General features: G+C 28.4%; 2 protein-coding genes across 5 annotated transcripts in view; both read left to right on the top strand.

Annotated features, from left to right (window-relative positions):
- Positions 1–11,902, top strand: part of LOC119682590 (obscurin) — a 33,250-nt gene extending 21,348 nt beyond the window's left edge. For 2 of the 4 annotated variants that reach the window (XM_038096065.1, XM_038096064.1), the window contains 24 exons: positions 128–233; positions 318–499; positions 653–724; positions 2,673–2,839; positions 2,905–3,019; positions 3,078–3,311; positions 3,916–4,284; positions 4,340–4,596; positions 4,651–4,862; positions 5,016–5,152; positions 5,221–5,416; positions 5,486–6,478; positions 6,536–6,837; positions 6,992–7,173; positions 7,230–7,399; positions 7,449–7,589; positions 7,654–7,839; positions 7,894–8,131; positions 8,196–8,777; positions 8,852–9,549; positions 9,606–9,738; positions 9,797–11,448; positions 11,516–11,621; positions 11,676–11,813. In XM_038096065.1, the coding sequence (XP_037951993.1) occupies positions 128–233; positions 318–499; positions 653–724; positions 2,673–2,839; positions 2,905–3,019; positions 3,078–3,311; positions 3,916–4,284; positions 4,340–4,596; positions 4,651–4,862; positions 5,016–5,152; positions 5,221–5,416; positions 5,486–6,478; positions 6,536–6,837; positions 6,992–7,173; positions 7,230–7,399; positions 7,449–7,589; positions 7,654–7,839; positions 7,894–8,131; positions 8,196–8,777; positions 8,852–9,549; positions 9,606–9,738; positions 9,797–11,448; positions 11,516–11,621; positions 11,676–11,813 (7,568 nt within the window). Of the gene's footprint in view, positions 1–127; positions 234–317; positions 500–652; positions 725–2,672; positions 2,840–2,904; positions 3,020–3,077; positions 3,312–3,915; positions 4,285–4,339; positions 4,597–4,650; positions 4,863–5,015; positions 5,153–5,220; positions 5,417–5,485; positions 6,479–6,535; positions 6,838–6,991; positions 7,174–7,229; positions 7,400–7,448; positions 7,590–7,653; positions 7,840–7,893; positions 8,132–8,195; positions 8,778–8,851; positions 9,550–9,605; positions 9,739–9,796; positions 11,449–11,515; positions 11,622–11,675 lie in introns of all 4 variants that reach the window. The other 2 variants (XM_038096062.1, XM_038096063.1) reach the window with 2 other exon arrangements.
- A 5,903-nt stretch (positions 11,903–17,805) lies between these two features.
- Positions 17,806–21,486, top strand: LOC119678110 (peptidylglycine alpha-hydroxylating monooxygenase-like). Its single transcript, XM_038089774.1, has 8 exons — positions 17,806–18,067; positions 18,722–18,779; positions 18,838–18,925; positions 19,699–19,771; positions 19,833–19,965; positions 20,711–20,759; positions 20,832–21,170; positions 21,245–21,486. The coding sequence occupies exons 1-8, from the start codon at positions 17,879–17,881 to the stop codon at positions 21,411–21,413; spliced, it is 1,098 nt and encodes a 365-aa protein (XP_037945702.1). The 5' UTR covers positions 17,806–17,878; the 3' UTR covers positions 21,414–21,486.
- Positions 21,487–21,828: the final 342 nt, after the last annotated feature.

Raw genomic sequence — 21,828 nt, 5'->3', positions numbered from 1 at the left:
ATCCTCATTAGTGGTTATAATGAGCAAAATCGCCTGAATGAGAAGTTAAGGATATGCTATAAATCAATTTAATAAATGACATGAAGAATTTTTTTATTATTTAATAAAATGAATAATTTTCTTCCAGCAAAACCGAAGTTTAGAAAAGCTTTAAAAAATGTGGAAATTAATGAAAATGATTCATTAACTTTAGAGATAGAAGTTGCCGGTAATCCAGATCCTGTACTAAAATGGTTAGTGAGAAAGCATAATTTTATCTGTATATTTTTATTTAAATTTATACTGTTAAATAATGGTAAAATTATTTCATATTACAGGTTTAAAGATGGAGTCGATGTTAGTGCAGATGCTAATATTAAAATTACACGAAGTCAATGGAGTTCTGAAACATATTGTCTCAGCTTGGATATCTGTAAAGTGCAGCATGCAGGGAAATTTGAAGTTAAAGCCGAAAATTCAATAGGCAAGGCATCATGTAGCTGTGATGTTACTGTATTAAGTAAGTTATTTATATTTCTTTAAATGTTGAAAATTGATTTTCAAATTAATATACATTTCCTATTATATCCATGTGTTATAATAAAAATAATAATCATTTTTTAACAATAATTACATATTTAAATATTCCTCTCCAACTTACATATATACACAGCCAATTCATCACTTACACAATCTAAAAAAGTGGAGCAAACTGTGACAGATAGTCACCAACCAGAACAAGGGGGTAACTAATTTTTGATATACATAATATATATGTAGTTATTAAAATCAATTATGGTGCCTATAAAATAAATATTAGTAACGCTTTAAATATATCGGCTATATAAATTTATCATATCTCAATATATCATATATCAATATATCATATATTAATATATCATATTCCTATATCATTAAAAACAATATAAAATCAAGTCGGCTATTATGCACAATGTAATATATTGCACAAATATTAAATTTAAAGTATTTTATTCACTAGATTTGTAGTAGGTTGCCAGTTCTAGTATATAAAAATCTATTACTCGCTATAAATAAATTTATTTAAATTAAATAATTTCAAAAAGTTTTTGCATCTGTGATCGCTAAAATTTGTATGCTCAAGCTAATAATACTGCGAAATTACTAAGATAAATTAATTTAAATAGTATTATGTATTTGTATTTGCCTTAACTATTTTCTAAACTGTCGCCTACTTTAAATAAAAGAACTAATCAATATCTTTCATAATTACATACCTATATATCAAGGCAAATAAAGGGAAGATATACAAAAAATTTTAAATTTATTTAAATATAGGAGTTATATATAGGATCGTTTTGTGCGATTTTATTTTAATCATTCAAGAATGAACGTAGTCCAATGGAAATTTATTTTTTAAATATATATCCTCCATACTATTTCTAAATAAAATGCAATATATTAAATAACGTTCTAAAACTTTCTTTCAAACTTATTTCTGTAATCTGCATTCTTTCTTGAATAAAACCTCTAAGAACTATACAATTCTTCATTATTATGAAATATTTTAAATTTTTTTTTCGACCTGTTTTTTTATAATGATTTTTATATATTTTTATATTTTTTCAATTCCGCTATAGGTCACTTTTTGTTAAATAATTCAACGTTTAATATTTTTTATTATATTCTATATTTTGACTATCCTTGAGAGTCATCATCAAGATCACGATCTAACACAAATTAATATTACTAAAACTATATCTACGTCGTCTACATTGTAATATAGACAATAGAATAAAGAGGATGACGTAGATATAGTTTTAGTAATCTTCATTATTTTCATCCACAATATTTTTCTTAACCCTCGATTCATTGTTTTGAACCTCTCGTTTTGTTTTTTGTTAATATAAAACTATCAGTACTTTATGTTTTTAAGGATATATAAAAAACTAAAACTTACGATAATTTTGTATTAGACAAATTGGATATTTTTTAATTCAATATCTTTATATGAACTTGAATTAATGAATTAGTCTTCAAAAATCCCGCTTTAAATGAATCTCTGTATGTACCACTGATCATTGTGCTATGTTTTGAGATGAGATAAAGGTATTTTGATCAATATTTGAGCTCAGAAAGAGATTACGTCTTTCCTAAAAATAAGTTGGTCGTTATATGAGTTTAAAAATAGACAACTTTTCAAGAAATATATATATCTAGGTATATTAGTTTAAGTAGAGTATCAACTTTTAACGGCAAAAACTTTCAATATATAGAAAATAATTACATTTGTTTACCAACAAATAAATAATCGTTTAGTAAAATAGTTTCCTTTCGACATAATTATTTAAAGACAAAAATTAAAAATGGATAGTTTTTGAATGGAACTAAATTTAGATTGAATTAGTTCACTATTGATCGATTCAAATCGAAGTATTTTGAATGTTGATAGCTTTCTTCTATATAACATTAAAAAAGATATTTATATACATATATAATATTTAATATTACTATTTAATACATTGTGTTCGTAGAATGCATCAGTTCTTAGCATTGTAAAAGTTTTGTACAATAAAATATGTTTGGAAGATATTACTTATCAGATGCTATATAAATATAAAAAGCAGTGCATATTATATACAATTTTAACTGCTTAATAATATGAATTATTATTAAAATGTGAAGTTACCAAAGCTTATTTTCATATTTAACAGCAATACCGGAAATTTTACATGCTGACATTATTGAAAAGCAGAGCTATGAGTCCTTACCTTTGAAATATGAAATTATTGCTCGAGGTATTCCTAAGCCTGAAGCCATCTGGTATCATAATGGAAAAGAAATTAAACCTAACAGTAATATTGCAATTATAAATGAAGGTGTAAGTTATTTTTAAATTTAAAATAATTCTTCAAATAAATATATATAAATAATTTCATATTCTAGGAAAAGTATCGATTAGAGATTAAAGAACTTAAACTTGAAGATGCAGGCGATTACAAAGTCGTTATTAAAAATAAATGTGGAGAACAAATACATCAAGGAAAGCTTTCTTTATTAGGTAAATTAAAAAAAAAAATTTAATTTTAAAAATAAATAATATTTTTTTAAATTTAAAGGTGTTGCTGAATATCGTAAACCAATATTAAAAAAGAAATTGGAAGATGTAGAAACTATAAAAGATAAAGAAGTGCTTTTAACAGTTGTGTTCACAGCGGATCCATTACCAGAAATAATTTGGTTTAAAGATGGAAAAATAGTTAAAGCAGATGAAGCACTATTGCTTAAAGTAGAAGCCAAAGAATTAGAGTATGGACTAAAAGAATATACATGCAGTTTGGTCTTACCCAAATGTAAGTATAATATAAACTTTAGAATAAATTATGTCTTTTACTTAGTTAAGTTTTTAAATTAATATACATAACTATTATTAATATTCATAATATAATAGTTCTATAAACGATAGTTTATTTAAATATCTCCTTCAGATCGATTTCTATGTCGTCATTTGTGCTCCTTTTTCTTATTGGTTCTGTCTCTCTAGATTAATACTAGACAAATTAATTCAATCCTTTTGCTTATTTAAAAGAAGAAAAAAATGTTATCTATCTAATATGTCACTATTGACTTATCATCAAACTATGTGTGCCAATCTAGGCTCTCTTCCTCAAATGTCTATCCGATATTTCGTTACCTTATGTTGGCATGAGATAACATATATTACCTGTTTTATTGAAACGCTAGTTTTAAAATCTGTTCAGAATTGAGGTATCTTTACTAAAATTCTTTATTAATTGACGTGTCCTGAAATTATTTTTATACTATTACATAAACTTTTTAGTTATCATCCGTTTTGTAATTTACAAAATTTTTAATCTACCTGTAAAGACATTTATAATTAGTTTATAGAATATTGTTTAAACTATTATATTCTTCTTTTTTATCAACTTTAAATAGCTCGACATACTGATTCTGGTCGATATGAAGTTATAATAAAAAATAAATACGGTGAAGTTGAATCCAATTGTGTAGTAAATATAAAATCCAAACCAGAAATCCTCAACTTAAAGGATGCATCATGTGTTCCGTTTGAAACTGTTTGCTTCAATGCTGAAGTGATTGCAAATCCAAAGCCTAAAGTTACATGGACGAAAGGTAATGAAAATCTTTGCAACAAATCAAATTGCGAAGTAATTGCCGATGTGGATGCCGATAAGTATAGACTTCTGTTTCAATCTGTCAAACCATCGGATGTTGGAAAATATTCATTGACTGCTTCTAATGAATTGGGTACTACAACACAAGAATTCAACTTAAATGTGCATGGTAGATAGTTTTCATAATAATAGATATTACAAATAATAATCAATATTATTTACAGTTGACAAACCATCTTTCATTACACCTCCATCGGATCAATCCATTGCTGAGCTTAATCCCATTGCAGTATCAGTTCTTGTACATGGTGTTCCACAGCCAACACTTGCATGGAAAAAAGATAATGAATTTATTGATTTTACTGCTATTAATGAAGCAACTAAAGAAAAAATTTACAAAGAAGAATTCGCTGCTCTATCTAATAACCAAGTATCTGGTAAATTAGAAATTCCACATTTTAGATCTGAAGATGCCGGCATAGTGAGTATTATACTAAACAACAAAAAACACATTTAATTGTTTATTTTTTCTTAGTATATGGCAGTAGCTAAAAATGATGTTGGTACGACAGAAGCTCCATTTAAACTTTCGTTACAACTCATACCTCCATGCGTTCTAAAGAAATTCGACGAAATAATGGAAGTGTCACAAGGCGAGCCTTTGGTATTGGAATGTGTAACCAATGGAAGTCCTATCCCACTTATACAATGGTTTAAAGATGGTGAAGAAATACATCCTGGTGAACAGTAAGTAATTATTCATACTTATTAAATTTAATTCCATATAGTTCTAAGCATTTACATTAATAATATAATCCACACAGTATATGAACATATATTTCAATATATTAAATTTTTCAACTCATGTACTCATATATAAATATTTTATCTCCTTTAAAGCATTAAAATCACATCCGTTCCCGGAAAGCTCAAATTAGAAATCGAACATGCATTACCAAACGATTCTGGTGCTTACAAACTTGTTTTATCAAACCCTTGTGGAACAGAAGTTGCTCTCTGTGCAGTTGCAGTAAAACGTTAGTTGAACTTGTATAACATATATATACTTCGCTATTCTATGCTTAAACATAAACATATATTTTAGCTACCCCTATGAGTCCAATTTTCATCTCACCTATAAAAAAATGTCAAGCTGCAGTAGTTGGACAACCACTTTCTTTGTCTGCTCAAGTGCTAGGTTTTCCTACTCCTGAAGTTATTTGGTATAAGGATGGAGTGCAGTTACGTCCATGTGAATACATCAACTTTGTTAATCAACCTGATGGTCAAATTGGTTTAATGTCAGTATATATTATTTGAATACTTAAATACTCCTTATACACTATTCATTTCGTATTTTAAAAATTTAGTATTGATTCGGCTGAACTTGAAGATGCCGGATTATATAAATGTTTAATTCAAAATGAGTTGGGTGAAGCTGAATCGCCTTGTGAAGTTACTGTCTGTGATCAAGAAAGAGAACCACAATTTGTTGCGGAATTACAAAATACAAACGTAGTTGAAGGATTCCCATTAAAAATGACTGTCAAAACTATGGGTAATCCTACTCCTACTCTTAAATGGTTCCACAATGGTCAAGAAATATTACCACAAAATAAGCAAGTTGCTTTCATTGAAAATCCTGATTTAAGCCAGAGTATGATTATTGAAAAGGCTACGCAAGCTGACAGTGGTTTATATGAAGTGGTTGCAATAAATGATAAGGGCAGTACACCATCAAAGGCTGTAGTGACTGTCCTACCAATTACTAATGAAAGTAAAGCCGAAGAAGCGCCGCTATTTGTTTCATCTATCAGTGATGTTAATGTAAGTGAAGGTGAACCATTAGTATTATCGGCATCGATTTTGGGTAATCCCATACCAGAAGCCATATGGTCAAAAGATGGTATACCCTTACAACCTAATGAGCGTACATTAATGACTTGTGATGGAGATAGTGTCGGTTTAACTATAAGTCCTGCTGAAGTTGCTGACACAGGAGACTATTCCTGTTTGCTTGCGAATCCACTTGGTGAAGATATCGCAACATTTAAAGCAAACGTACACAAAATCTTTAAAAAGCCTGCTTTTACACAGAAGATTTGTAATCAGGAACAAGTTTTAAATAACGATGCGAAAATTCCAGTTACAGTATCAGGAGTACCTCAACCAGAAGTGGAATGGTTCTTCCAGGACAAACCAATTAAAGATGGAGACAAGTATGTAATCAAAAGTGATGGAGATCACCATACTTTAACCGTGAAAAATTGTGCAAAACCAGATCATGGTATCTATAAATGTATTGCTACTAATAAAGAAGGAAAAGACGTTACGCAAGGTAGCTTAGATGTCGTAGATGAAAAGTAAAATAAAAATAAAGTTTTGTCTTAATAATATCATTAACAAAATATTTAATTTAGGAGAACTCACAGTCGTATGGAACCACCAGCGTTTCTTAAAAAAATTGCTGATTGTAATATATATGAAGGTATGACTGCGAAATTTACAGCATGTGCTACTGGTTATCCTGAGCCTGAAGTGGAGTGGCTCAAAAATGGACATATTTTGCAACCGTCTGACAAGATTTTAATTGAAAATCAACCAAATGGATTACTACGTCTTGCAATTAAAAATATGGATGAAACAGATGCAGGTAGATATTCTTGTCGGATATATAACGCGCATGGAGAAGATTTATGTGATGCTAATTTAATATTTGAAGGTGAGTTTCAGTGCAATAAAATAATTTATATAATGGTAGTAATAAAAAACTAATACAACTATTTATTATTACTATTTCATAGTTTTGATTAAAACTTGTTTGATTGAAATATTTACATTATAATTTAAGAATTCAATTTTACGTTTACATTTAGAACCCGAGCATCGCGGTCCCAGGTCTATTGCAGATCAATATGCAGATCATAAGCAAAAAAAGCCAGGCTTACCTTTGCCGTTATCAGAAAAGCCATCTATCTCTCGTCTAACGGATAATGACTTGCGACTTTTCTGGAAACCATCTGTATCGTCTACACCACGTTTTCCGGTTACTTACCAGGTACAAATGAATTTAAGGTTATTTCTGAACCATTCAAATTGTTAAATACATCACAGGTAGAAATGATGGATTTGCCAGATGGTAAATGGCGAACCGCTTTAACTGGAATTCGGTCTTGTTCTTGTGATATTAAAAATCTCCAACCTTTCCAAGACTATAGGTTTAGAGTGCGAGTAGAAAATCAATATGGTGTTAGTGATCCTAGCCCTTATGTGCAAACATATAAGTAAGTAAATATAATAACTATTAGGAATCGAATAATAATCTTTTTTTAGGGATAAATTATTTTCAGATATACCCAAAATATACAGTTATATGCCATCTGGAAGCGATTTCAGACCACATACGTCACCTTATTTGCCGAAAGATTTTGATATTGAGAGACCACCACACGGAAAACTTGCACATCCTCCAGAGTAAAAATATGAATTTATTTGTTTTATATTAATTTTTAATGAATTTAATAATATTAATAAATAGGTTCATTAGAAGAGAAAATGATATTTGTTATGGCGTAAAAGGCCATAATACCGAACTGTCATGGTTTGTTTATGGTTATCCAAAACCAAAAATGACCTACTATTTTCATGAAGAGCCTATAGAATCGGGAGGTAGATTTGGCTCGAGTTATACAAGAAATGGACAAGCAACACTCTTCATAAACAAGTAATTTAATTTGTTATACTAATTTAAATATATTTAAAAAAATTTCAAATATAGAATGCTAGATCGAGATGTGGGTTGGTACGAAGCTGTCGCAACGAACGAACATGGTGAAGCCCGACAACGTGTACGCTTAGAAATAGCTGAACATCCATACTTTATTAAACGTCCTAATGAGACCTTTGTAATGAATCGTAAGATGATACGCTTAGAAGCTCGTGTTGCAGGCATACCAACACCTGATATTAAATGGTTTAAAGATTGGCAACCTTTAGCAGAAAATAATAGACTAAAAGTACATTCTTTCATTTAAAATAAAAATAAAATAAGTCCAATAATATTATTTCTAAATTTTTTAGATGATGCATTTTGAACCAGATACATATGTATTGAGTATAACTGACTCTATGCTAAGAGATGAGGGCATTTATTCCATTAGCGCTAAAAACATAGCTGGTTCCGTAAGCACAACCGTAATGGTTCATGTAGAAGATGATGAAGATAAATACATCTATAAAACTTATGGAAAACAACCATATGTTAGAGTCAAACAAACTCGTTATGAAGATAAATATGATATTGGCCATGAGTTGGGACGTGGTACACAGGGCATAACATATCATGCTGTAGAGCGTGCCACTGGTGATAACTATGCTGCAAAAATCATGTATGGCAAACATGAACTGCGCCCATTCATGCTAAATGAAGTCGATATAATGAATATGTTAAGTCACAGAAACTTAACACGCCTACATGAAGTTTTCGATCATGATCGACTTGTTACGATTATAATGGAACTAGCAGCTGGTGGAGAACTTGTAAGAGATAATTTATTAAGAAAAAGTTTTTATACTGAACGTGATATAGCAGGTTATATACGGCAAGTTTTATATGGACTTGAACATATGCACGATATGGGTGTAGCTCATTTGGGACTTACGGTAAATATTACTGAATGAAATATTTTTATGGAATTTTTAAATCATGATATTATTACTGTAACACACTTTTTTAGATAAGAGATTTACTAATTTCAATTCCCGGAAGCAACAATCTCAAGATAACAGATTTTGGCTTAGCGCGTAGAATTAATTTGCACAACTTAGGCACATTGGATTTCGGAACACCAGAATTCGTTTCTCCAGAATGTGTAAATAAAAAATATGTTGACTATTCACATGATATGTGGTCTGTAGGTGTTATAACTTACATATTATTAAGTGGCCGAAACCCATTTTTGGGTGCTACCGATAGAGAAACTTTGTATAATATAAGAGATGGTTTCTGGGATTTCAGTGATTCCATATGGACTCATATTTCGGAAGAAGGTCGTGATTTCATACGAAGCCTACTAGTCTATAATTCAAGTGAAAGAATGGACGTGAAAACAGCTCTTAAACATCCATGGTTCTTTATGTTGGATAAGACGCATATTCGTGATGATTATCAAATAAGCACTGATAATCTTAGGAATTACTATTACGGATTAGGCAAATGGTATGCAAATGCTTCATGCCGACACTACTTCCGTCGTAGACGTTTAAGCACTTGTTACGAACATCCATCACAAATGGTTTATCCTCCAGGCCATATTTATACTCCAGAACCAACACCTGAAAGAAGTAGTAGCGTAGTTAAAACAAGATATGAAGAAAGTGTTTCTAAGTATTTGCATCCAGATTATGAGTTAGGATTATTCCAATCTGAAAGCCAGTAAGTTATTTGTTATTTAATTTAAATAATGTATTAAACAATATATAACATTTTAGTTATCAGTATGGTCCAGATACATATTTATTGCAACTGCGTGATGTTGGCTTCCCAGTTCGTTTACGTGAGTATATGAAAGTCGCTCATAGGAGACTACCCTCTTTTGCCATAAACGATTGTGTGGATTGGTCAGTAAGTATTTATCACAGTTAGCTACATAAAGTTATTATTTTTTTAAATAATATAATAGTTGCCTGTTATACGAGAACGTCGACGCTTTACTGATATTATGGACGAAGAAATTGATGATGAACGCACTCGCAGCCGTATAAGCATGTACTCAATGAATGACTCTTATACAATAAGAAGATTACGAACTGAGTTAGGTCCACGTTTAGATGAATATACTGAAGCAGATGCTCTTATGGAAGCAAAACGAACTGGCTATCCACCATTTTTCAGAGAAAAACCACAAGCCTTGGCTATTTCGGAAAATAAACCAGCACATATACACTGTTTTGCTGTTGGTGATCCTAAACCAAGTGTGCAATGGTTTAAAAACGACATGGTGATCACAGAAAGCAAACGTATTAAAATCCTTAACGATGAAGATGGACGATCTATATTACGTTTCGATCCTGCTGTACATATGGATGTTGGAATTTATAAAGCTGTTGCTAGAAATAAAATTGGTCAAACTGTTGCCAGGTGCCGTATTGTAGCAGCCACTCTTCCTGATGCCCCAGACTCAATTGAAATTTCTGGCGTTAGTGGTAGTGAGATTCTTCTTAAATGGAAACAACCTCGCAACGATGGCCATTCTTCGGTACTTTGTTATAGTCTTCAATTCAAGGAAATAAATAGTGACACATGGACAACGATTGCTGATAACATAAATCATGAATTCTATTTAATAAAAAATTTGAAATCTGACACTCACTATCAGTTAAGATTATCTTCTAGAAATGTTATTGGCTGGAGTGAAATGAGTGGCGTGATTGATGCTGTAACTGCAACAAACGATGCACCATATATTCAGATATCTAAAGCAATGCTGCAATTGCAACACATTACAGAAAGTGGTAAAAAAATTGATATCGAAGAAGAACGCGTGCATATGGACTACGAATGCGAACGGGATCCACCCAATTGGGTTAGCGATATTCGACTTAGTGATAAATATAGTTTTATTTCAGAAATAAATCGTGGTGAATTTAGTGCTATTGTCAAAGGAATACAAAAATCTACTGACGCCGTTATTATAGCCAAAATATTTGATAGAAATAATGAAACTGAGCATCTAATTGACACGGAATTTGAAAATTTCAGAAGCTTACGACATGAACGTATTGCTGCTCTGCTGGCTGCATACAAACCACAAAATGTGCCTATCGCAGTATTTGTTATGGAAAAGTTACAGGGCGCCAATATTCTTACTTATTTTAGCACTCGTAATGAATATACAGAACAGATGGTCTCATGTGCTATTACACAAATCTTAGATGGTTTACAATATTTACATTGGCGTGGTTTCTGTCATCTCGATATACAGCCTGACAATATTGTAATGGCATCAGTGAGAGCACTCCAAATTAAATTGGTAGATTTTGGCTCAGCTAAAAAAATTAGTAAATTAGGTGGCAAAGTGTTACCTAGTGGTGTACTCGATTTCCAACCACCTGAAATGGTTAACGAGGATCTTATCTTTCCACAAAGTGACATATGGTCAGTTGGTGTTTTAACATATTTATTACTGTCTGGTTACAGTCCATTCCGTGGTGCAGACGATAACGAAACTAAACAAAATATATCATTTGTAAGATATCGATTTGAAAATCTATTCAGAGAAGTAACTCCTGAAGCTACACGTTTTGTTATGTTCTTGTTTAAACGCAATCCAACGTAAATATTTTTAATGATACAATTAATTTCACAAACTGTTCTAACTGTTCATGTTTTCATGTTTTAGAAAACGACCTTATGCTGAAGACTGCTTGGAACATCGTTGGCTTATGTCTTCAGACTATATGATCAAGAAACGTGAAAGAGCTATATTCCCAGGCTCCGCCCTTATGGTATATAAATTTAAAAATAATTTGTGTCTTTTAATTACTTAAAAATCATTTTAGGATTTCTGCAATGTATACAATGAAATGAAGGCTGCCAAATCTTCAGAAGCAAAACCGTTATCATTAGTAGAAGGATCAGTAACAGCACAACTATTAAGATCTAACAGCATTCAAGAGGAATTATGCGCTGGCTATTAAAAGTACATTACATGAAATGAATTATGAAATGTTCCCAACGAAAGCTTAATAATTGTAAAAAAAATATAAATAATATATATATATATAAATATATACGTATATATGTGTGTATTACATATATATAATTTATGTATGATATATACCCACTATATATACAAGTATATATATATATATATATATTTATATTTATACATATATATAATATACATAGATTTATTCTATAATAAAAATATATAGACACATGAAAAAGATATATAAATAAAATAAACATTGTAGAACAAAAGTTGTAATAAAATATATATTAATAAAAAAAATCAAATAATTTAAACTAAATAGTGAATACCTGTTTAATTTAGTACAATATCAAGGTGAAAATACGGAAACTACTGATTCTTTCAAGAATTTTCGTGATGTTTTAAATATCTAGGTAGCTATTATACGAAATAGGATACAAGTTTGTTCTCTTTTTGGATCAGGACTTTATGATTAATTCATAATTTAATTGATATTAAATTGGAAGTTGAGAGGAGGTATGGAGGAAGTATGACTCTGCACTTCAGAGAACTTGTAGGTGTCAGTTTAATTTAATTTTTTCGTTCAAAAATGGTAGGGACCACAAGATTGTCTAGTGAAGAAACTAACTATTAATCTGAGTTCTATTGTATTTAGACTGAGATTTTTATTGTTTACTTGAATAATCTCAGCACTAATGAAGTCAGATATTTTGTTACAGTTGACTAGCGGAGTGTTTCTTTATTCATAGTAACATTCAGATATGAATTTTTCACAGAATCTGATCAACTTTGTTTTGGTGTTCCAGAATTGAAGAGATTTTATAACTGCAGAACTTTCCGAATATATAATAATGCTGAAGTGTTCGTATCGTCCGTTTAGGCATTTTTTCTAGTAAAAATAGGTTGAAGGATGCAGCAGATATTTTTATAAAAAGTAGCGTTAATATGCGATTACAAAAATCTACATTTTGTTTTTGTCAGGGCGATTTCAATTCTTCATTATTTATTATTTCAAATACCATTATTTATGGTGAAGTTAGTGCAAACACATGGAATCATTTTTTTTATCCCTTTTTCGATAAGTAATTTTAAAAAAATTGGAAATTAGACTAACCTCTTAAAATCAGAAGGAATACGTTTGTCAGTGTTAACCACAAAGTTACCAATACCAGTAAATAATTCTAACTTCATTAATAAATCGAACATTTAAAAAATAAATCGAATTATTAATATATCAGATGTACAGTGTATATCATAACAAAATAGTGCTAATAGTTTTTACTTTGAAAAGCAACACACAGTATCAGTAAATAATTTTAACTTCAATGAAGAAATCGAACTTTTAGAAAATAAATCAAATTATTGACGTATCAGCTGTGCTGTGTATATCATAACTAAATAATGCTAATAGTTTTTACTTTGAGAAGCAACTCATATATGCATACAGTTTTTCAATAGTATAATTTTATTATAAAAATATTTTATTATACATCATTTCATTTTTATATATTGCTAGAAATAAAATCTAATACATAAACTTATATAATTTTAAATTATTCAATCTTGTTATATTTATATTTCATTTCTAACTCGTATTTACTTAATTCGAATTCTTTTTCAATACGTAAAATTTCTAGTCTTTCTTTAGATTCTAATTCTTTTAGCTTAAACATAGCTTCTTGTTCTAAACGTTTTTCTTCTATTTCCAACTTCTTTCTTTCTATGGATAACTTTTCTTTTTCTACAAATTCATTAAATTCTACTCCACTTAAATCATGTTTTAGTTCTTTTACAATTTTTTTATCAAATTCTAATTTACTTTTATTAACCGTTGGGCTTTCTTTCTCCAACGAAGACCGGTATGATATCGCGCTATTATTGTTACAATTAGTCTTTTGTTTCATTCTAATTTGATCAAAATGTTTCTGAGATGCTTTAAAGCTATAAGGTACTTCATCGGAAATTTGTATATCAGAAGCTTCACCGAATTCGTCTGCTTCATCTGCAACATAATCCATGAAGCTTCTTTCGCTTTCTTCTTTTATATAAATCAAATACTTTGAATCGTCAACCCCTTCAACGGTTGTGTTTTCTCGAACTCCAAATATTTTGTCCAATTCATTGAACAATGGACAATTTGTTCTAATGTAATCTAAAAATAAAAAATATTAATAATAATTAAAAAACTAGTAATACTATTATAATTTATTACTATGCATAGAATTAGGTTCATCGGTTTTTAAAAGTCCTGTATCATTCATATCCCGCCAATCTATTGCAGTTTTATACTTTAATCGCAACGACCTCATTTTATCGCGCATACTTTTCCATGAGAACTGTTTCAAATCAACATTTTCTGCTCTAATTTCGTTGTAGAATGCAATAGCAATTGGTCTCTATAAAATTCTAGTTACTAAAACTAAAATTTAATAAGAGCAACAAGTATACCTCAAAATTGTCTACATCTTCACGAACTTTTTCATAGACGGCCTGCAATAATAATTGAGTGCTCTCTGGATTCCATCTAACCGTACGACTGTTTTCTTGGAAATCCATTGTAGCATTTGTATCTTCCATGAATGAAGAAATTGGTGATTGTAGTGCTTCATTTTCAGATGGTGGCTCTGGGGTATTTGGTGTTGGCGGCGACAGCAGTTCGGCTAAAAATTTTAAATAAAAAAATTGTACTATTATTAATATATACAAAGCATATACTTCAACATAGTTATTATTATTTCCATACGTTGAAAACTGTCGTCCATGCACTCCGCCGTGTTGATGTAGTTGAAGCTGCCAATAACCTGATGGACTCTATTATATAAAGGCCAAGTAGAGACAGTGCCATCACTGCTGATTTTTTCCTTCTCCCTTCTGAAATGCAAATGTTTCATTTTTACACGTAAAATGTATATTATTTTTTTATATAAATTGAATATTACTTATATTTGCTAGAGAGATTGTGTAGCTTGTTTTTTACTTCTGCGCAAGTCACAGACACATTACATTTTTCTAATTCCGCTCTAATTTTTGCATACACAGTAGCGTTGCGCTTCATCCCACGTAAATCTGACAAATTTTCGGCCCATAAATCAATCAATATCTCTTCATATTTTGAAGACCAACGAAAATGTTTTTTTTTATAGTAGTCCATTTTATTTAAATTTTCGCAACTGTAAACATATCTTCACTACTTTAACTTGTTAAATTCATGTTGGTGTTAAAATGCATATTAAAACGCGTTAAAAAAATTGCAATTGTTGTTGCTACTTTTTGGTGTTAAATATTTTAACACGAAATTTAACATCGAAAAGCAGGGTTGCATTATGTTTTAACGCAAGTATTTATTTAACATGTTAAAGTGAGCAGTAAAGGCTTGCTGCATGAAAAATGTCAAAAACATACAATTCGTAGGGTACTGTTTCGTTACGTCAAACATTACTTAAAATGAAGAGCGCGTACTTTGAATTATTTTAGAAATAAAGAAATATTTTAGAAATAATTATTATAAGATAACAAATATGTATATCTTATGCATTGATATGTTATATGTATATAAATAAAATAATTAATTTATATACATAGTCAAAGCGCCACAGAAAACTTTCAAGATGAAATCACACTTTTAACTTCTTCGGTTATAATACAAAAGAAAATTAGAAGCATCAATGTTATAAATTAATAACAACAATGATTGCTATCAACAAAATATATATTACCAATAAACTATGAAAAAACCAAATACATGTTAATCTCAGTAACAAAATCTACTCCAAATTTCCTAAACATTAACAACCATTTAATTGAAGGTGTCAGTTGCTCTACCTAGGTGTTGTGTTTAACGAGAACAATCTATTAATGATTACATAAAAAAATAGAGTACAAGCTAGAAACAATGCCTACTGTTGATTAAAACGACTAATCACAAGTAATAATATTTCACAGAAAATAAATCTAATAATGTATAAAACATTGATTCACCCAGTGGTAACATATGGCTGCGGGACATGGAGATTAACTGAAACTGAAGCAAGTAAGATAGCAGTGTTTGAAAGGAAAATACTCAGAAAAATGTTTGGCCAAAACAAATACAAAACAAATTTATGAAAAAGCAGAGATTAAATGCCGGATATAAGAGAACAGTTTCTTTAACCATAAATCGACATTCTTCAATTTTACTTGATAAACTCCAGTTTGAAAGAGACATATGAATGAGGAAATATGTAATTTAATATTTATTTGTATTTGTTTATTATAAAAATACACAATGGCAAATAAGTTAACATTTAATAAGTGATATTAGGCCTTTTCGGTGGCTCGCAAGTACGGCAAAAAATGCATGTTGGCCTATGTTGGCCACGCGAGTCATTGGCATCACTGTTGCAATCTGTCAAATGTTTTGTTTTGACAAACAGCAAATCTTATTTTTATAAAAATATTATAAAATTAAAATAAACAAGGAATTAAAAGGAATGGTAAGAATATTGGAAATTTAAAAATAAAACACTAAGATAAGTAAATTTTTGTAGGTACTGTCGATGTTGGGAGAAGAAAGCAACGTTTTACTTCTATAAAAAAATTTTTTATGCATGTAAACTACAAATTAAATGAAATAAAATAAATGTTACTTGGTAATAACTAACATAAAAAAAAAATTCAATGTGCTTAATACTTACGATTTCTACATTCTTATTATTTTTTCGTTACTTTTCAAGATTTTTCCAATTTTTGAATTCTGTTTGAATTTTTATTTCCTCAATTTTTGACATTTGATTGCACTATTCGTTGGAATTTTCAATGAAGGTTCACAATAGTTCGCTTATTGCGTTGGTAACATTTTTTTTTTTTACTGGCCGATGTGGTTGGCCGATGTGTTGTTGTTTTGCGTACATTGCGGCCAGTATAGGCCTGCATAGGCCAGCAACTTGCTGTTTTTTGCCGTACTTGCGAGCCACCGAATACGCCTATTATTATTAAACATCAATATATTTGTATAAAACTAATTATCATTGTTTTCCATGTTTTTCATTCAAATTGATGTTACTTCTACTCAATTCACTAAAAGCCATAAATATTCTTATAATATTAAAATTTTTTTCTTAAAAGACACAAAGGTTTTTCAGTACTAAAATATATTATAATATAATATAATATAAAAATTAAAAAAAAAACAATTTACTAACTAGATTTTTATTCTTTCATGTTGAAATATTCATCAACAGCTAAAGGTCTTTTAAAATAAAACTCAAATTTGTATGAAATTACAAAAACAACTACAACACACAAAAAAGTGTTTTTTTTTTCTGTTTTAGAAAATAATAATGACTTTTGATTTTTATGTAATTAAGTCAAGAATAATAATTATTTTTGGTTTTAAAGTAAAAAACAGAGTGCATGAGTTTGTGCGTGGAAAAATAAAAAGCGCATAATAATAATTATTTTTGAAAAATATATTATAAAGCAAATTATATATTTATTTTTGAGTTTTATTTTAAAAGACGTATAATATTAAGAATGAAACTTGTATAAGAATGAAACGTTCTAGAATGATAACTATATACTTAAATAAGAATTTACACAACTTTTTGTTGCTGCTTTTCTTCCTTAAAAGTTCTGAAATAATTGTTATTTTCGGTCTTTGGTTTTTAACATTATATATCCAATATATACAGTATTTGATATTGTAGATTGTTCATTAAATCCAAACAATTTTAAGGTATAGTTTTTATAATTTAATTTACATAATATTATTTATATAGTTTCCAGTATCCCAATTCTAATTTATACTAATTCTTATGCTTATGCTAATTATAATTTGTTTGTAAGTAAATTCTGTTCAAATATATTATGTTATACTCATATTTTGTGTGCCATACATAACAGTATTTTGGTATTATGTTAAGATTTTTATTAATTTAATTATTTACGATCTGGTAGCATTGGCAACCTTCTGAAAGGTACAAACACGTAAATTCTATTTTTGTGGGTACAATGCAAAAATACTTGTGGCGTTAAGGAGATAATTTGTATGCACATATGGGTACATAAAGAAAGATGATTTTTAATGAAAAAATGTTCAAATCGAGCACGTTGTGTCGAAAATGGAATATATTTCCATTTCTATTGTTTTTAATATTAAAATTTTCTAATGGCTTGATTCCGGATACAGAAGACATCTATACTAATAACGACTCCACAAATGGAAAGTTTGCATTACTTATGCCAAATGTCAGGCCAAATATTGTAAGTAGTTAATATGTACATTTAATGTATTTATTGAAATCTATTTTATATACATACGTGTTACTTCAAAATATATTAATTCACTATTTAATTACGTTGTGTGAAAATTTCTCTACATAATAGCTTATATGTATGTACATGTAATATAACTTATATTTAAACAGGTGATTTTTTTTTTATTTTTACTATTTTGATTTAACAAATAGTAAATGATAATATAAAACTGCTATATAACATACATAATAATTAAAATCATCTACAGCATCACTTAATAAAAATTTACACGTTCGCGTATGTTATCATTTATTTCTGTACCTGTGCAAGAGAATGGGTTTTTACGATGAACTTGTCTGTATGTTTGTAGTAAAATCAATATTTCGAATTTGCTATGCAAAAAAAAAAAATGAATTTTACAACAAAAAGCAATATATGACTAAAATAAAATAAGCATATATTATTACCGTATGTTGTGAAAAAAAATCATGAATATATTTAAATTTTATATTATATACATAATATAATAATATAACATATATATATAATATAATATATATATAATATTTTAATATATATACATTATATAAGTTTTATAATATTTTTTCTATTATTAAAGTTTTATATTTAAATAATAATATATGTCTGTATATTTATTAGCCCGAATTATATTTATGTACCCCTGTGAAAGTTGATTCTTCCTCAAGCTATTATATCAGTAAGTTATAATATTTATTTAATATATTTATCTTATAATATTATTTTTTAATAATTAGTTGGCTATGAACCAAATGCAACAATGAACACTGCACACCATATGCTTTTATATGGATGTGAAGAACCAGGATCTATTAAGCCTGTTTGGTACGTAAAAATAATACGAAAATATTTCAATATAATAGCTAAAGTTTTAAATTTATATGTCAAATCGTAAAAATATATTTTCATTATCATTTTTCAATTAGTTTTTACTAATTTATATATACATATATACAATATGTTAATTAAAATATTACACGTCTATAGAAAATTATATAAAAATATTTAGATTAAATATGATTACTTCTATTATTTTGTAGTTATTTATATTTTTATAATTTATAAGTTTTGGATTAGTATTGGGCTTATGTCGTTCATTTAATACATAAAATTATAAAAATGTTTACTAAATAAAAAATTGCACTTAATAATTTGCGTTAAATATTTAATTACATATATATAATTATGTTAAGCATTGTACACTGAAGGTGATCTACGAAGTAGACCATAATATCTGTAATATAACAAATATTTTATAAAATTAAAATATAATTAAATAATTTTATCTGTTAAATAAAGAGATCGTTTATATAGGCCCAGTAATAATCCAAAACTTATTGAAAATAGATCAAAATAATTTATTTATAATTTATAGTCATAATGATTTTTATATATAACTTCTAAATTTTACAGTATATAACATTTATATATGATAAAATTTATATATTCATAATAAAGACTTTTTTTTACTATAAATAAGAAACTGTGTAAAAATGTCAAAAAATGCATAAATACATATAATTTATAATATATATTTAATATTAATATTAAAATTATTAATAATAATTTAATAATAAATAATTTTTTTTTTTTGTTAGGAATTGTGGAGAAATGTCAAAAAAGAATGCTGAAGAAGCTGTAAGCCCATGTGGAAGTCATGGTCATTCACAAGTAACGCTTGAACATGAAGTGAAATTTATTCATTAAAAAATAATATATTTTATTCGTTTAGATCTTATATGCATGGGCAAGGGATGCACCAAAACTTGAGTTACCTGAAGGTGTTGGCTTTAAAGTTGGAGCCAGCTCTCAAATCAAATATATGGTTTTACAAGTACACTACGCACATATCGATAAATTCAAGGGTAAATTAAAACAAATCAAATATGTTATTATAATCAATAGGACAAACATTTTAAACCAAACCTTTACAGATTTTCTATAATTTCTTTACTTTACCTTTGGCTAACAGTATACATAGTGTACATAAAATTCAAACATTCACTACAAACATTACAAATACCTAATATTCAACTAATATATCTTTGCCTGTATTTTTTATATCTTAAAATAAACTTTTAAATAAATTCCAAGTTCATAGCATCTAAAGATTTTAAAGAAAAAACTGAAGAAAGATATAACATAACTCAAAATTACTTCTAACTTATTTCTAGAATTATTATCTAGAATAGATTAAGAGAGTAATAGTGTTTGTGGTCATCTAATATTGATTTGTAATAATAATATGTATAGACAGACAATGAACTTTATGATTTATCTTCAAATACCTAATTATATAATAACAATATGATTATGATAATCCTGTTTGACTTGAAAATTAAATAATAATAACTTTCAAGAAAATAAATTTTTTTTGTAACTTCCATCAAATCCTAGGTGATTATATTTAATAAGTAGATAATCATTATAACAGCTTGATTTTATAATATACAATAAAAACTGCATAATAATAGTTTCGTATTTTGTAAGAGTTAATCAATGCATCTTACAGTAAATACGTTTAAAACAGTAATTAATACACTTAAAACTATTATTAATTATAATTATTATTCTTGTTATTATTAATTATTAATTATTTTTGATTTTCAGATGGCAGTACTGACGACTCAGGAGTTTTTATCAGTTACACTACAAAACAGTGAGTTTTTCAGAACTTTATATCATTGAATAAATCTATTGGAATAAGTAATATGAATTACCTATTTTGCAGATTAAATAAAAGAGCTGGTGTCATACTTTTAGGCACAGCTGGTTTAATTCCACCAATGGCTGTTGAACATATGGAAACAGCTTGTGAGATAAATGAGCACAAAACAATATATCCTATAGCATATCGTACCCACACCCACAGTTTAGGCAAAGTTGTATCAGGTTATAGAGTTCGAGCTAATGAGAAAGGAGTTCAGCAATGGACTTTACTTGGAAAAAGAAATCCTTTAACACCACAAATGTTTTATCCTGTTGAAAATAAAGATCCGATAGTATTTGGTGATCACTTAGCAGCTAGGTGCACAATGAAAAGTACAAGACATAGAGTAACAGAAATCGGGTGAGAAAATTTATACATATAAACACATAAGCATAAGTGTTCTTATTTATAAATATTTTTATATATAAATTTAGAGCAACTAATGAGGATGAAATGTGCAATTTCTACTTAATGTATTATGTAGAAAACGATGAACCGCTTTCGATGAAATATTGCTTTAGTCAGGGACCACCATATTACTATTGGAAAAATCCAGATGGAGAATTGAATAACATTCCAGATAACAGCGCAAGCACTTTGTAGATATATAATTTTATTTAATGTGTATATAAATGTAATGTATCTAAATATATATTATAAAATTTGTGTGTAAATATAATAATCTGTTGGACGTCATGTTGTAATAATAAAATATTATGTATGCAGTAGAAATCATTTTTAATTATTTACACATTCACTTGTCGTTTTATTCAAAGATTCAAAGATTCTTCTTTTAAAAGATAGCAATCATTTATTGTGAAGAGCGAGTATTACTCATATAAACTTATGGTTAAGTTGTTCCTCCAACATACTGAATATAAACAGAATTAGTATTAGTCATCACAAAATTTTGCAGTAAAATTCGTGTTACAGTGAAACCGATTAATGTAGAGGCGACTAAACAAGGAAATTCAGAACACGCTTATCTATAAATTCATCTATTCCTTGAATATTCAAT

Source organism: Teleopsis dalmanni, chromosome 2, assembly GCF_002237135.1.
Source record: "Teleopsis dalmanni isolate 2A chromosome 2, ASM223713v2, whole genome shotgun sequence".
Taxonomy (NCBI): Eukaryota; Metazoa; Arthropoda; class Insecta; order Diptera; family Diopsidae; genus Teleopsis; species Teleopsis dalmanni.
Note: the sequence above shows the minus strand (reverse complement) of the source record. Positions and strands in the feature narration are given on the sequence as shown.

Excerpts from the sequence above, each read along its gene's own strand:
- LOC119678110 (XM_038089774.1), top strand. The coding sequence starts at position 17,879 with ATGATTTTTAATGAAAAAATGTTCAAATCGAGCACGTTGTGTCGAAAA. Across the intron at positions 18,926-19,698 it reads GGATCTATTAAGCCTGTTTG|GAATTGTGGAGAAATGTCAA; the intron begins GTACGTAAAAAT and ends TTTTTTTGTTAG. Across the intron at positions 21,171-21,244 it reads CATAGAGTAACAGAAATCGG|AGCAACTAATGAGGATGAAA; the intron begins GTGAGAAAATTT and ends ATATAAATTTAG.